Source organism: Mastigoproctus giganteus, chromosome 3, assembly GCF_048544385.1.
Source record: "Mastigoproctus giganteus isolate SK-2022 chromosome 3, ASM4854438v1, whole genome shotgun sequence".
NCBI classification, from domain to species: Eukaryota; Metazoa; Arthropoda; class Arachnida; order Uropygi; family Thelyphonidae; genus Mastigoproctus; species Mastigoproctus giganteus.
Window position 1 is genome coordinate 78,270,115 of NC_143577.1, and position 16,810 is coordinate 78,286,924.

At 39.5% G+C, this 16,810-nt stretch overlaps 1 protein-coding gene across 1 annotated transcript in view; it reads right to left on the reverse strand.

Moving 5' to 3' along the window:
* The window catches only part of LOC150088099 (DNA repair protein RAD50.L-like), a 553,006-nt gene that overhangs the window by 157,144 nt on the left and 379,052 nt on the right, over positions 1-16,810 (reverse strand). Inside the window, exon 15 of the mRNA XM_090370570.1 lies at positions 1,450-1,508. Coding sequence (XP_090226696.1) covers positions 1,450-1,508 — 59 coding nt within the window. The remainder of the gene's footprint in view (positions 1-1,449; positions 1,509-16,810) is intronic.

Consider the following 16,810-nt stretch of genomic DNA (forward strand, 5'->3'; position numbering starts at 1 on the left):
CAGCACAACAATGGGGAAGCTTCTGCCCCCCCCAGTCAATTATTCAGTGTTATCCTGCACTTTTTTTTATAATTAATTAAAGTTATAGTCTGCACATTAACACCGTGTTTAGAGAAAATTAGATGTATAGAATACAAAATGGAACATAACATTTCAAAACCTTTACGGGTTCTGATTAACGGCCACTGTCAAAATTATTTGATTTTTTTTTTATAACATTTGATCAAAAACTATTCACATCTTCCTAATTTTCTCACTCTCTCTTGAAATGCTATGTTTCTTTCTTTCTTTCTTCTTTTTTTTTTTCTTCTTACAGAATATATAAAGTTCTTTGCCAATTGTAGTATTAAGTACAAATTTATAACAGAAGATATTTTCCACACTGGGCATTAGATTCTAAAGAAATGCTGAACGTTATGTTGAAGAAATGCTTGATTTCAAGGAATGTTATTGTAGTTTCCACTTCTCACTTTACATTACTCAGCAATAAGTTAGAATTGGTTGGTAAGATTTGGTGATTGCTTTTTCGCAGTTGGAGTCAGAAGTCATTTTTCAGGTAAACCTGACACTGGGATTCCTGCCTCCCCAGTACTGTGCATTTGGAAGCAATGTACTATCTTATAGTCCCTGTCCACAAGACAAGGAACTATATTCCAGGAAGGAATGTCTTGTCAGCAAATGTGTTTTGGTTGCCATTATTCTAATGTTATTATTAACAATGAGATTTTCATTTTTTGTGATTTATTAATTTTTCTTCTTTTTTTTGTGTCTAAGAGCATTGACCGTGTCACATGACATACTGCATTTATGTAATACCTATGATATTAAAAATATGTATTACACTGATTAAAAATATGTATTACATTGAATTTTTGGAAAATTGACAATTTTGGTGATAGTGCATGGGCAAACCTACTATACTAACAGAGCGTAGACTGAAGAAGTTACTGAAGATCTTGAAAGTTGCATGGCCAGCAACATTCATTCAGAACTCCTACTCTCAATTCAAAAATGGCTTGCAAACAACATTCTTCAGTTCAAGGCATCTGAGTGGCCTTGTGGAAGAAGTTTTGATTTGAAATTAATATATTACAAACCATTATGCATGACCTTCAGCAGCCCACGCTCTGATACTGACTCTTAAGCAGTTTCTGAGAAAAACAGTGGGTATCATGCTGGCACCAGTGACTGGCCTGCTTATTTGAAAACTTGCAATAACAACTCCAGCGGTATTTCTGTGTAATCATTTAATCATAAAAATCATTTTCATCTGTCATTTCGTAATTAGTAAAATTCTCTGACAGTATTTATGGCAAAAGATTTATGCATATACATTTCCCACTTAATGAACAAAATCAAACCATTCCTGTTATTTCAATGTAAAAAACAACCACAATGAAAATTTTATTTTTATGCTAATTTTATTATCAAAAGAAATATATAAAATACCTCTGAATTAGTTCTGTTAAATATTTAAGCTCATCAAATTCCTTTTTCATTGTATCTATCTGAAAGAAATTTTTTAAAATATATTAATAATTTAGCACAATCATACTAAGTTATCAAAAGATTTATGCATATACAGTTTTAATGGCTATTAATTTATTTACAGCTATAGAATCCACCACAGGGGAGAAAAGAAAACCACCACCATCTAATTAGAAATACATTGCCCTTAAATATGAAACAGGATATCCCAGCCCTGGGAAGTAATGGTTAATTACATTACACTACTGGTAGATGGCAGTAACAGTTAAAAAAAGGATAAAGCTTTAATTACAAAAGCATTAAATGCCAAACAACAAGTAGACATTGTCTACGTAGATATCACACTTCAGCTTCTGATGCTGTCTGGCCAAGATCGCTCATTTTGCTTCTTAGATATTTCTACTTAATTCAGGTTGTCTTCTAGCATTTATTGAGAGCCTCTTAACTATAGGTAGGTGGTTAAGTAACCTCCTCTCAGGGCAAAAGATCTTTAGTGGTGAACCTCCTTCTGTAGGATTGATGGTATTCTTCAGTCAATCTTTTCAGAGATCCTTCAACTGTTTCTTGAAACTCACAAAAATGTTTTAACTTATGCAGATATCAAAAATTTCAAATGCCACACTCCTTGCCTTCTGTCTTCCCTCAAATATTTCTTTGTAATACTTTAAATGAGCTCACAAAGTATCTAAGATTTTTTAACCTGTCATCATCCATTCAAAATTAGAAAGTCTACAAATTACAGCTATTCTCTCCCCCTCCCCCTCACTAGCACAGTTTACCAGTTTATTCAGCACTTGTTTGCTATAGCACTCAGTGTTTTTCAATGCCCTTTCCCACAGTTGTGTCCTTTTCCCACAAAACAGCACTATTTCCTCCAAATGCTTTGGGAGGAGTTACCCATCAGTAGGTATTTGGGAGGGGTTTAGAGCAGAACAAGCATTCTGTGTGTTATCAGATACTCAGTCTAAAACACTGATGGATCCAATATCTTTATATTTCAGAAGATTTAGGAGAAGTCTGGTTGGCCTGCCTCCCTAAAATCCACTCATGCACATCTTCTCGATGGTAAGCCCTGTTACGTCACTTAGGTGGCAACGAACATGTAAAGTGGTTCTCTTCAAGACACGTGGTCAGCATCAAGAGGAAAAGACTAAACCCTGTAGCATGACGGAACAAATGGCCCTCAGTCCCCAGCAGCTTTTATCCCCCTCTTACAGCAGCAAGAGAATCAGAGTGGAAGCAGAGGGCCCTAAGAATCTCTGGGTATGACCAGGTTGCCATGCATGTAAACTGAACATGGCCTGTTACAATGCAAGATCGCTCATTGGTGAAGACAGGATATTAAAGCTGGAAAAGAAATTAGAAAATGTGAATTGGAACATCATCAATTTGCTGAAACAAGAAGAAATTAATCACTTATAAGTTTATCAAGTCTGCTGTACACCAAGATATATATATAAAAAAAAAAAAAAAACATTTTTGAATTCAAAAGTACATCACCAAGGGTGTCAAGACTCTTGATTTCTAAGAGGTACAAGTAGTCTTGACACACTGTTGAAGAAGCTATTAGGCTTTTCAAATCAACTAAGAAATACCGTTCCGCTTACCATTCCAAGCGGAATGGTATTTCTTAGTTGATTTGAAAAGCTCAGTTCAATTGACATCCATTTAGGTGGATGTCAATTGTGGCAGAGAAGAAAAATACATGGGATGCATATAAATTATCAGGTGATATACACCGATGGGCCAAAACATTATGACTAGCGAGTCGTTATGCAAATCGAAGCAACTGTAGGTGAACTATGGCGTGTACACGGGTAGGGAATGGTATAAAAAACACCTGATACTGAGCTCCGTTAATCAGTGTTGCTCTTGTTCTTCAGATGGGAAAGGCAGCGGACTTAAGCGAGTTTGACAAAGGCTAAATTGTAAGGGCCAGACAACTGGGTCAAAGCATATCTGAAACGGCACAGCTGGTGGGGTGCTCACAGTCAGCCGTGGTTCGTACCTATCAAAAGTGGTCCGAGGAGGGGAAGCCTACGAACCGCTGGCAAGGTGTTGGATGACCACGGCTCATCGATGCTCAAGGTGAGCAAAGGCTCTCCTGGATGGTACATGGCAACAGAAGGGCGACTGTGGCGCAACTCGCCGGTAACTGGAATGCTGGTGACGGGAGTAATGTGCCACAACACACACAGAACCCTGCCGAAAATGGGGCTGCATAGCCGCAGCTGCTCCGACTGCCCATGCTAACTATGGTTAACTAGTGACATTGCCTACAATGGGCACGTGAGCATTGAAACTGGACCGTGAGTGATTGGAAGAAGATCATCTGGTCCAACGAATCACTTTTCCTGTTGCACTCTGTGGATGGCCAGGTACGCGTGCATCGTTTACCTGGGGAAGTGATCGCGCCTGGATGCACCATGGGACGAAAACAAGCTGGCAGCGGTGTCATGCTTTGGGCAATGTTCTGCTGGGATACCCTGGGTCCAGTCATCCATGTGCCGGGCACTCTGACCTCTACCACCTACCTTAACATCAAAGAGGTGAAGTCATCCCTGCAACCAGGATGCCACAAGGAGAATACATCAAAACATGGCAAGATTCCATTAACAATATCTTAGATGCCATATTCCTGAAACACCAGAATCCAACCACCCTGGAACAATCGCTGCTCTATCTCCAAAACAGCACGTATACAACAGTCCAGGAAGAGGAACTCTTCACCAGGATTGAACCAGACATAGCGGCCGCCAAACTGTGGAATAAGAAATCCCCAGTTCAGATCTATTAGAACTAGAGATTGTTAAAAAGGCAATTGAGACCATTCTGGAAAAAATACGAAATCTATATAACTAATGTTTAAAAAGAAGGACACTTCCCTCACGCTTGGAGGGTGGTAATGCTCTGGCTCATCCTTAAAAACCCAAAAAAGTGACAGGATCTCTCAGAGTCCTACCGACCCATAGCACTCTTGTCAGTGCTCAGTAAATTGCTAGAACGCCTGTTACGAAACAGGATAGAAGCTCGCTACTAAAACACATGTTTACAATCCCAAAATCAGTTTGGCTTCAGGAAAAGACACGACACTACACTATAGTTGCCTTAGAAAACATCAATGCTGCAACCACAACAAACTAGAAATGCTTCCTTGTCATCACAATAGATTTTGCTGGGGTGTTTGACACCCTCTGGTGGCCAAGCATCCTCAGCAGGCCAACCTGCCAGCAAACCTTTATAAATGTATCAGCACATACCTCTCCAATAGATCCATAACAGTGCTCTGTGTCAAGACCAATCTAGAGAGGAAGCCACAGGGCTCCATTCTGGGTCCACTTCTTTGGAACGTGGTCCTAGACTGCTTCTTAAATCTCAACCTTGGAAATACCACGTCTCAAGCCTAAGCAGATGACCTTATCCTGATGCTGGCTGAGGGCAGCCAAGCTCAACTGGAAAAACAGCAAACAGGGTACTCGCCATCCTACAAGAATGGGCTGACAAAAAGAACCTGACGATCTCATCAACCAAAACAAGCTCAATCTTACTCAGAGGAACCCTAGACATTAGGAGACATCCCTAAATTAAAGTCCAGGGGACCAATATCAAACTCACAATGGAACTAAAGCACTTCGGTGTTATACTAGACAGGAATTTATCCTTTACACCACACAGCATGTGCCTCCGGAACAAAATCAGGAACTACTCCATGCTCTTTGCAAGAGTAACCCACAAAGACTGGGGCCTGAGAAAGAAGACTCTTTCCTCTTCCACTAAAGAGTTTTCCTGCCAGTCATCCTATATGCCTCAGGAGTTTGGTTCAAAAAAAGTGACTACCGTAACCAACAGAAGAAGACTCGATACTATACGATATATCCTGCTCACAATCTCCAGAGTCCAGAGTCAGCGCATGGGTGCTGACACAGTCAGCGCCCATGCACTGCTGTCCTCATGGGCACCCTCCCTTTATATCCGGAAGTAGTTTGTTGTGGACTCCTCTACCACCTCTCCAAAGGTAAAACCGCCATCTGCCAGAACTTCACAATAGACCTGACCAACGACCCTAAAACAGAGAAGAAGAGACTTACCCAGCATCTCCAACAAACCTGGCAGACACATTGGGAAAACTCGACAAAGGGAAAATAACCCGAACATTCCTGCTGACTATTCAGGCTGTCTACCTGAAATATCCACACTGGTTCTCCCCAGGACTCTTATTACTTATCTGCTCACCGGCCACGGTGCAATTAAGACAAAAACTATCAGGTTTTGGACTTAGTGGCACCCCTCTGCCACTGTGGACAGATCGAAACATGGGAACATCTCATACATCATTGCCAATTATATGAAGCTCTATGATACCACCCAATGGGATACAGCATGGAAACCCAATTTGTACCACAAAACCAGGAAGATCGTATTTTGGAAGAAGAGAATAGCTACAAGAGAATAGTCACAACCACAGCTACCATGACTTACCTAATCTCCCTTCTTGTCTCTTGCCCTCACTGGAACCATGCAATCTGACACCATCATAGATCACTGGAATATATCAAACCTGCCAGACCCCTGCCCACAAACAACTTAACTAAGCAAGACAAACACTGAACTTCCACAGACGGACACTCAACTGACTGGACTGAATAACTAAACACACAATCAAAATTCAACGGACTTGAGAAAACAGCAGATACTCTGCCCTGCAGACATCCAGTTGACCGGGCTAAGCAACCTTAGATGGGACTTCATCGCAGGAATGGCTAAAACACCGACTGGATAACAAAGCACACAGTGTGACACTGTCGTAGACACGAAAATCCATGGACTCGACAAAATAGCAGATATAATGCTCTATGGATATCTAGTTGACCTAATCAAACAACCCAGGATGGGACTTCATCCCAGGAATGCTTAAAATACCGATTGGACAACTAAACGCTGTCCCAGATGTGACAACCCACGGACCTAACAAAATAACAGACATACCATTACTACAACCAACTCAGGATGGGACTTCATCCTAGGAATGCTTAAATCACTGATCAGACGACTGAACTCGTGTCAGTGACCTGTCCCAGATGTGGCAATCCATGGACTTAACAAAACAGCAAACATACTGCTACCATGCCTTGCTGGCAATCTGTGCTGGCTCCCTTGCCGGGTCCACTTCCCTCCTCTCCCTTGTGGGGGGAGAGGCGCCGGTCCTCCTGTCTCCTTCCCTCCCTGCCACCCCTCTTTTCACTTCTGGTGGGGCATGGGCATGCCCCATTGACATCAACCTGGGGTCACCTTCCCTATCGACCCCATATTTCTGTCTTTCCCCCCCCAGTATTCAGTCTCCTTCCCCTTTTCTACCAGAATGTAAGCGAATGCCTCGCATGTCAAAAATTAAATTGCACACCATTTCGGCCTCTCAGACTCTACCGACGCCTCCTGCACGCAATCTTTTCTTTTTTTTTTTGGTCCTAACCACTGAAATCTCAGGAAACTAGGTGACAGAACCTGCCAGAGTAAATATCTAAACTACTGGGTACCTGGTCTGCCTCCACGGGGCTGAGTGTGGGCAATGTTGGGCCTCAGCAGGAATCCAGCGGCTAAATAGCGAGAAGAACAATGATACACAACACTATACTTACAAGATCCACACACTTTTAAATCTCTGGCCTTTTCAGTGAACTGGTACACCAACAGTGAAATCAACGTGGAGATGGGGGGGAAACCCCTGGTGCCGCTTGACACTAAACACATTCTACACTCTACCTAAACATCATTGCTGACCAGGTACACTTTTTCATGGCAACGGTCTTCCCCTCTAGCGGTGCTGTCTTTCAGCAGGATAATGCGCCATTCCACACTGCCCGGATTGTTCGAGACTGGTTAAGCGGAACACGAGGAAGACTTCCGGGTATTGCCCCGGCCTCCAAATTCCCCAGACATCAATCCCATTGATCATCTCAAAGACGGACATTACAGGAGTTAAAGGATCTGCTGGTTATGCATTAGTACCAGATACCACAAGACACATTTAGAAATCTTGTTGATGCCTTGCTAGGTATGAGCTGTTTTGGCTGCACAGGGAGGACCAACATCATATTAGGTAAGTGGTCATAATGTTTTGGCTCATCGGTGTATATGCCTATGGTAGATGTAAACCAGTCTGTAATCATGTTCACAAAGGAGGTTAGGTAAACTAAGGCAAATTACAAGAAGTCTGGCAAAGAATGCCAAGAAAAGCAGCAAAAGATTTCTTTACTTATGTTAAGAGTAGAAGGAAGGAAGGAAGGGGCTGAATCGCATTAGTCCACTTGATGTCAATGGTTTAACTGTTGATGATCCTGATCAAGTTGCTGACAAACTGAACAGGTATTCAGCATCTACATTCATGCATGAGAAGTCCTTTAAGGAGTGTAATGCCAGAAGTTTACCAAAAGCTTGGGAGTTAAATGATTTTGTGATAATTGAAAGGAAATTGGAAGAGAAATTGTTGAAGCTTAACATAAAAAAGGCATCTAGGGTGGATGGGATCTATCCAAACCCTTAGCTATAATTATGAGAGCATCTTTGTATTTACGGGAGGTATCTGTGGACTGGAGATGTGCAAATGTACCTCCAATTCACAAAGGGAAATCAAAAGATGACAAGAGTAATTACAGACCTGTATCATAACTTATATTCCAGAAAAAATAATTGAGTGTGGTTAAAGAAGTAATGTAGGACCATCTAGACAGGAATTCAATTATAATGTAGTCACAGCATGGATTTGTTAATGGGTAATCTTGTCTGACCAATCTGATTGGATACTGTGATGCAGTAACAAAGGAACTGGATGCAAAAAATAATTTTGATATTACTATAAAGTGTTTAAGGGCAAAGGCCTCATGCTTATGAGGTAGAATTTTGATATTACATACTTGAATTTCTGTTGCACAAAGACTACTGTGCAAATTGGAGCAATGTGGCATTAAAGGCAAGTTCTGTCTGGATAAAGGGATGGCTGAGTGGGAGAAGACAGAGAATGGTTATTAATGGACACTCTCTTCATACATTAACGTTATTAGATGAGTACTCCAGTGTTAAAGTGGGGGGTGGGACACCCGTACTTATAAACCAAATCCTTTTGTGGTTGAAGTTTCCTCGTACAATGTGGTTATCTTTAGTTACCTCACATAAAGTCCTTTTGGTTATCTATGACACAAAATTCAATTTTTCTCTGCACTGTAACCATCTTGCAACAAATTAACCAAAGTCAAATGGGTTTTAAAACAAACCATCTATTTGGCTAATGCCATCATTAGACATTTCACTCAATTTACAAAATTCAATCACTCTATGATTCCCCAGTTTGGCAGTCTCCAACTCCCAACATATTGCTGCATTGAATATTGGTTCTCCCCACTGGACCATTTGTAAATCTAGAAGTGAGCCTGTGAAATACAGAATATTAATGGCTGAATGCCTTAATTATACAATCCATCATCAATGTATAATTAGAAATAATTGTCTTATTCTGCAGTTTTTTTTTTACTTGGTATTAGACTTTCTTGATTTGCGGGCCATATCTCTAGGAGATCCTACAAACTCAAAACAGTCATCTCTCTCTCTATGCAATAGACTATGGTCAATTAACCACCATTTTCCCTTTGGACTACTTTAAGACGTAAATGCTCTTGATGGTGATCCTACCCAGCTTGTTAAAAATCTGAAACTCTAACAATAAGCTAATTTTATATTCTATGTAGGACTCCTCTTGTCATTTGATTGGCTGTATAAGGGTAAGCCACTTTGACAATAAACCAACTGATATTAAAAGCATATATAATCAATGACAAGCAGATGGACAGGATGTCACTGTAGTTGAGTAGCAGCCCTGAAACCAGTTTTGTTATTTCTTGATTTCTTTATATGAAGGTATTTGAAGAGACAGTGTTTGGTTAAACAAACCTGAGACAATCATCAATTGAAAGATAACATCACAACAGAATATAGGAAAGTTAGCAAGAAACACTTTAAAGAGTAAATTTTAGTTTAGATGAAAAAATGGGCAAGTATAAAAGAAAGGAAGTTTGAACATACAATGACAAAATTGTGTATTCATCCTTAATTGTGATGGTGAAAAAAATGACAGTGAGGTCCATCAGATCTTTGGTACAACAGTAGCTGAGAAATACACAATTTCATTTTAGATAACATAAATGGTGCAAGGGTGCATAGAATACATACAGAATATTTACGCAAAGTTTAAGAAAATCATCTTAGGCACACATTTCTATAATATTTTGATAAAACTACATAAGGGTAAAATTAACATTACAAAAATATTTGAAATATTACACATGGATTTTATTTGATGATCACAACAAAGATTTAATTATTTGCACTGTTTGGAATGATGTGAAAATTTTTAAAAATTAAAAAAGAAACAAAATAAACAAATACAGTTGAACTTACCACTCAAATTGCAATGAAACAAATTCTTGTGGGCTCTGTGGCTTGCTGATTCTCATGGTATCTGCCACCTGGCATCTGGGATAGCTCAATTGACATGAACCAATTGTTAATGGTAATATTTCTATTAGTTTTTCATATTGGACAAATTAAGCCAGAACTGATTATGTGGGAACTGAACTCTCTCCCAGCACAAAAAAGATTGAGCAAGTAAAAGTTTCTAAAATTTTAGGAACAACTTTATACCAAATTTCAGTATTTGATTTTTATTTTGAAATCTACCTCATCCATGAAATAGCACTATCATTTTACCTATTGTGAAAAAACTCCCAATAACAAAACAAGCCACAGTTTGAACAAAAGAATCCCATATATGATGAGAACTGTGCAATGCAAAGAATTGTTCAAACTGAACAGTTCTCTGCATTGCACTTCTACTAGAGTGCAATGCAAAAAAAGTGGTCAAACTGCAGAAAAAATCTTAATGTGCATAACGGCAAATGAAAATATTCCTTCTTGTGACATCAAAAGAAAGCAGACTAATGACATCTTTCTTATCAGATTTCATAATTCCTGAGAAGTACAGCAAACTTATAACCACCTTCAATTCAATTATGTCAAATCATTTTGTATAAGAAGGGCAAGGTGCTTTGTACCAGCTTTTCGTTTCTTCTAATTTTTACATTTGTTTTGTCCACAATATAGTGCAAAATATCTTGAGAAAATAACAGTTTCCATGCAGGCCTATTACAACTATCAAAGTAAATTTTATTTTTCAAAAATATTTATTGAAAAATAACAAAGTAATCTTATTTCCAAAAAAAAAAATCTCAGAAAAACACTAATATATACATGGTGATGGGTATTTCCTTGAGGGAGCACAATAGACCCATACTATTTTTAACAGGAGGTTAGCATTAGTAGAGGCACATGATGCAAGAAGCAAGCTTATAGCATCAGCCAAAAAAAAAAAAAAAAAACCGTGTGTGTGCTTAGGAGGCATGGTAGATGGTTTTACATTAAACATCCTTCGAGTTTCTTTTAGGTGTTTTTGATTTGTACATATTGATTACAAATTAAGAGCTTTTGTATTGTAAATATTTTATTCATCATTCACAAATTTCCATAATTTCAGCTGGAACACAAGACAAGACACAATGGATTTATGATAACTAAAGTAAGAGATATATACTTGCGAATGCAACATATTAGCATTAGCAGAGGCATATGATGCAAGAAAGAACGATTATGCAACATCAGGCAAAAAAAAAAAAAAAAAAAAAAACTTCCACTTCACCCCTCCGTTTGATCGAAATACCTGTCCAGCTGAGCCTTAATTTTATTTAGGCTATCAACTTCCACAACAAGGGATAGGGATGGAAGTCTGTTCCACCAACAAACTACCCGCTGGCTAAAGACAAATTTCCGAACATCTATCCTATATCTGTCTTTCCTCAATTTGAATTTATGCCTCTCAGGTGATTATTCTGAGCAAGAGGAAGAATCTCATCAGCATTGAGCATGTTCAAACCATTCAAGGCTTTATACACCTCTATCAGATCACCTCACCAGTGCCTAGTCTCCAGACACTGTAATTTGCAAAACTTAAGCCTTTCTTTGTTCCATTCACTAATCTTGTTGCCCTTCTCTGTACTCGTTCCAGCAGCTCTACATCCTTCTTGAAATGAGGCCACCAGACCTGTATACAGTACTCAAGGTGTGGCCTGACCATTGCCTTATACAAGGGAATAATCACCTCTTTATCCCTGCTAGAAAAATTCCTGTATATCATTGATAAGACACCATGAGCTACTCTTGCAGCCCATCTGCACTGCTCAGAGAACTTCACATCTGCCTGCATAATTACCCCCAGGTCCTTTTCATTCTCTAACACTGTCAGTGTAGTACCACAGAGTTGATACATTGCTCTGGAGTTGCTGCTTCCCATATGTAGTACTTTTCATTTGTCAATGCTAAACTTCATTTGCCACCTCAGCCCATCTGCTCAACCTTTCCAGATCCTGTTGCAGCAGCATAGCATCAGTATTGTCCTTAACAACCCTGCCACCCTTTGTATCATATGCAAACTTGGACATTAAGCTTGATATACCATCATCAATATTATTCATAAATACAGAAAATAATAATGGACCCAACACTGAACCCCGAGGGACTCCACTAATAACATTAGTCCAGTCCACGATGAGCAGTGTCCATTGATTACCACTCTCTGTCTTCTCCCCCTCAACCACCCCTTTATCCATAGCAGCAATTTGCCTCCAATGCCACACTGCTCCAATTTTTCAGCAGTCTTCCATGTGCAACAGTATCAAAAGCCTTTTTAAGATCCAAGTATATAATATCAAAGTTATTCCCTGCATCCAGTTCTTTTGTGACTACATCATAGTATCCAATCAAATTGGTCAGGCAAGACTTCCGCTTAACAAAACCATGCTGTGTCCGAGCTATAACTGAAGTCTTGTCTAGATGATCCTGCAGTGCTTCTTTAACCAGTGCCTCCATTAATTTTCCTGGAACAGACGTTAAACTCACAGGTCTATAATTACTTGTGTCAGCCTTTGATCCTCCTTTGTGAATTGGGGTCACATTTGCACATCTCCAGTCTGTGGGTACCTCTCCTGAGTCCAAGGAAGCTCTCATAATTATGGCTAAGGGTTTGCTTACTTCCTTTGCTGCCTCCTTTAATATAACTGGATAGATCACATCCACCCCGGGTGCCTTTCTTGTGTTTATCTTCAACAATTTCTCCTCCACTTTACTCTCAGTTATTATAGATTATCTAGCTTACTGCCAGAGTTTACTTCACCTTTGGCATTTCCCTTCCTGAATAACTCCTCATGTGTGAATCTCGATGCAAAATATTCATTTAGTTTGTTAGCTACCTGAGCAGGATCATCAACAGTTGAACCATCGATATCAGTGGACCAATCTGATTCATCCCCTTCCTTCTAGAGTTTACATAAGTAAAGAACTCTTTGCTGTTTCTCTTTGCATCCCTTGCCAAAGAGTTCTCGTAATCTGCCTTTGCCTGCCTAACCTCCTTTGTAACTTGGTTACAGATCAACTTATATCTACATAGGCTTCTGTGTCACATTTTAATTTATATGTATCCCATGCATTTTTCTTCTCTGTAATATGTCTCATTAGTTCATCTGACATCCATTTAGGCCTAAACCTTGAACAATATTTCTTAGTTGGTATGTATAGCCTAGTAGCTTCCAAGATAAATTCTTTGAATGCTTCCCATTTTGAATTTGCTGTTGGTAACATCATCAGTTGGTCCCACTGTAGAGTATTTAAATACTGTCTCAGTCCATCGTAGTCGCCTTTACGAAAGCAATAACCCTTCCCTTTACCCCTGATGGTAGTTACCACTTTGAGTAAATCCCACTTCAGCACACTGTGATCACTGCCACTTAGTGGTTCCTTTATCTGCAGATTCTTAATGGCCAAAGAATCACTACTGATAATCAAATCAAGAGTATTACTCCCTCTAGTTGCCTCCCGAACATGCTGATGTAGAAAACAATCATCCAATAAATCCACAAAAGCCTTGCTAGTATGTGAGTGACCACCCCACAAATTCCAGTCAATATCTTTGAAATTAAAATCCCCCATTATAAGACTCTCTGATTTACTGGACCACTCTATTTCCCTGTACAATTTCTTATTATACTCATCAGAGTCATTAGGCCTATAGCACACTCCTACTCTCAATTTTGTTCTCCCAATGCTTATGTCACACCAAACTGACTCGACACTGCACTGTCCAGCAATGTCGACTGGCTTCACTTCCTTGGATTTTATGTGTTTCTTAACTAAGAGCCTAACCCCTCCTCTCTTCCTATCCTGTCTATCCTTTCTGTAGATGTTGTACTCCCCAAATTCCAGTTCTGCATTCCTTACATCTGTGTGACACCACATCTCTGATATCCCAACAATATCCACCTTTGATGCTTTGAGCAATACCACAAATTCTTCAAATTTATTTACCAAACTCCTAGCACTGGTGTACATGCAAGTATACATGCATCTGTTTCTATTCTTAGTTATCCTAACACAGCCCATGTGTTTACTTATACCACAATGACTCCCAGAAGTCTCTGAAATATCCTGCATCTTGTTTTCCAGGCTTCTGCTCATTCCAATAGAAGCAGTGCAAGAATCACTTTCACCTATACCTAAATGTCTCTGGAAAACAGCATTAACTGAGGTACTCAATCTTGCTGTAGAAATTAAGGGATTAGTGTTTAGAGTTAGATTGAACATTTCTTGCAGGAAAGTAATTAATGGTTTAGTTTCTTCCAATCCACAGTTAGCGTTAAAATCACCACTCATGATCACGAGTATTCTATGTAAATCTTTCTTTAACAGCACTGCAGCTTGAATTGAATACAACAAAATGAAACGAATGAAGTTGATTATATCCTGTATGTCACTGTTAGGAGAAATATAGACAATTGTATCATTAGCCTGTTGGGCAACAAGCACTTCGCTGTATGTAAATCGCCAATAGGCCAAACACTCATTGTCAAAACAAGTTCTTTCTCGATAGATTACATCTAAGTATGGTGTTACAATGTGTATCTCATCCAACTTGTTGTGATATAGTGTTACTCCAACTGTTCATTTGGTTTCATGCTTGAAATGAACCACGCAATCAAAGTTTGGGATGCTGACACTCTCATTATCATCAAACCAAGTCTCAGATTGTAGTAAGATTTGGCATTGCCATGTAGGCTTTGGCATTTGAATGAGAGAACTGCGAGTTTCTTCATATCATGGTTGAATTTGAGCAAGCTGTCCTCTTGTTTGTAGCTGATTTGTCGCAGGTTATGCATAACAGAGCAACATAAACCAGCTGCTGTTTATGCCCCTTTTTGTACTTGGAAACCACTGTACTGAACGAGCCACCTTGTGAATTGTGCATCGTCATTGCACATGCTGGTATGGGAGGAAAGTGATTTTTTTTGGCACAGATTGTGAGGTTGTTGTTCAATGATATACTCATAGTTCGTCTTGCGAGCAGCATGGCCGCAGGATTGATGTTGTTAAGGTGATAAATTTGAGACGCAATTGTTGTATCTGTTGCTCTTCACTGTATTCAATCTTGGATAATTTACTCACAGTGCCGTTAGTGAGCCCATCAGTAATGTCCACATTGGTAGTGATGATATACAGCTTTCTGATGACCGATGGTAGCTTGTAGGGTTACCCGCCAGTGTCAATAACCGACACTTTATAGTTTCTGGAAAACGTGTACTTCTTGCTCTGCGTTCGTGCAACTCATGAAGATGTCTTCCGCAACTGATTCCACTTTCTCCTCTGTGGCACTGCAGATTATGTAGTTGTACTCCTTGATAGAATTATTTTGCAAGTAGAGTCATATACTGTTTGGGCAAAGGCAATCGCTTCCTCCTGAGCAAAGAAACACAACTCGATAAGCTCTTCCTCATTCTGATCTAATTTAGCTCAGTTACAGATTTTGGTTAACACAGACTAGAACGTGACTTTCAAACGGCACATAACTTGATTGAGCTTGTAGTATTGTTGAGGCTGTGACGGAGAATGGGGACGGTTATATGCTGTCTTATCAGTTTATAAACCAGGGTTGTGCAAACCACAGGCAGTTGACGTAAGTCCCCGATTACGAAACGTCCTGCCCACCGAAGCTTGTTTCGACATTTCCAGTTATCTGTTTTAGCCTGACATCCATTTGTGATAACAGCTCTGCACTGGTTATACTGACTTCGTCAATTATTAGCACTCGGACGTAATTAAACAGTAATCTGTACTGTTGTGTGACTTCCACAGACAGAGGCAGATTTCTCAAAGTGGATATTTTGAAGGCAATGTGCACAGTGGTTCCATATATTGCAACGGCAGCCTTACCAGGTGAAGCGCATGTAATATAGGCATTACAATACCTGTCTGTATTGCTGAAGCGGTTGTATATTTCTATCAAGAGGCGTGTATATTTCTATCACAAATGTTTTGCTGCATCCAGCTGGGCCAGTCAAGAATATCTGAATCGGTTTGTGACTGGGAGATAACAGACTCCAAATGAAATGCATAAGTAGAATCTTTTGCTTATCATTGGCCATTCTCATTAAGTTGCAAAATCCTTTGTTAATCATTAAGTTTTTGCATTTCTTTGCAATTGTGCCAAGCTGGTTCATCATGGAAAGCTTTAGAACCTCATTCATATTGCTGTCTGGATGATTGTAAAAGTCTTGAAATGGGGGTCTTCTTTTCACAGTTGTGTAACAAGACTGTGCAGGACATTACTGCATGCTTTGTCAGGGTCGCCGTCGTCATTTTCTCGACAAATCGTCTTATGAATTTCCATTGTTTTGCAAATGTTCACATCCAATTCATACAGTTTATGCTGTTCTAGTATGATCTCTTCATTGTGGTTGTAGATCTTGACATATGCCAACTCTGACAGTATCTCTGTTTCCTCATTGCAAAATGGAATGTGCAGCGTTACCATCTCGTATTTGTACTTGTTGAGATCCTGAGTGATGTCATAGTTTTGATAGCATATTATGCACGGACACTGTCATTTCTTGCAGATCCCATTAGTGCTGCATGTGTAATCTGTGACAAAGCATGACAGAATAACATGACAGAATAAAATGTGCGCATGAGGACTACTGCAATGTTGAAATTCAATGCACTTTAAAAAGTTGACCACATAAAATTGACCAAACAGGCTATAATGTTTCGACTGCAATATGTTCATAATTACATTCAAAATCTTCTTGAAGTATATTGCACAAGTGACAGCATCTTCATTCACTAGCATTACCTTCTGCATGAAGTCCATGTCGCTCGTGTTGTCCTCACTAATATC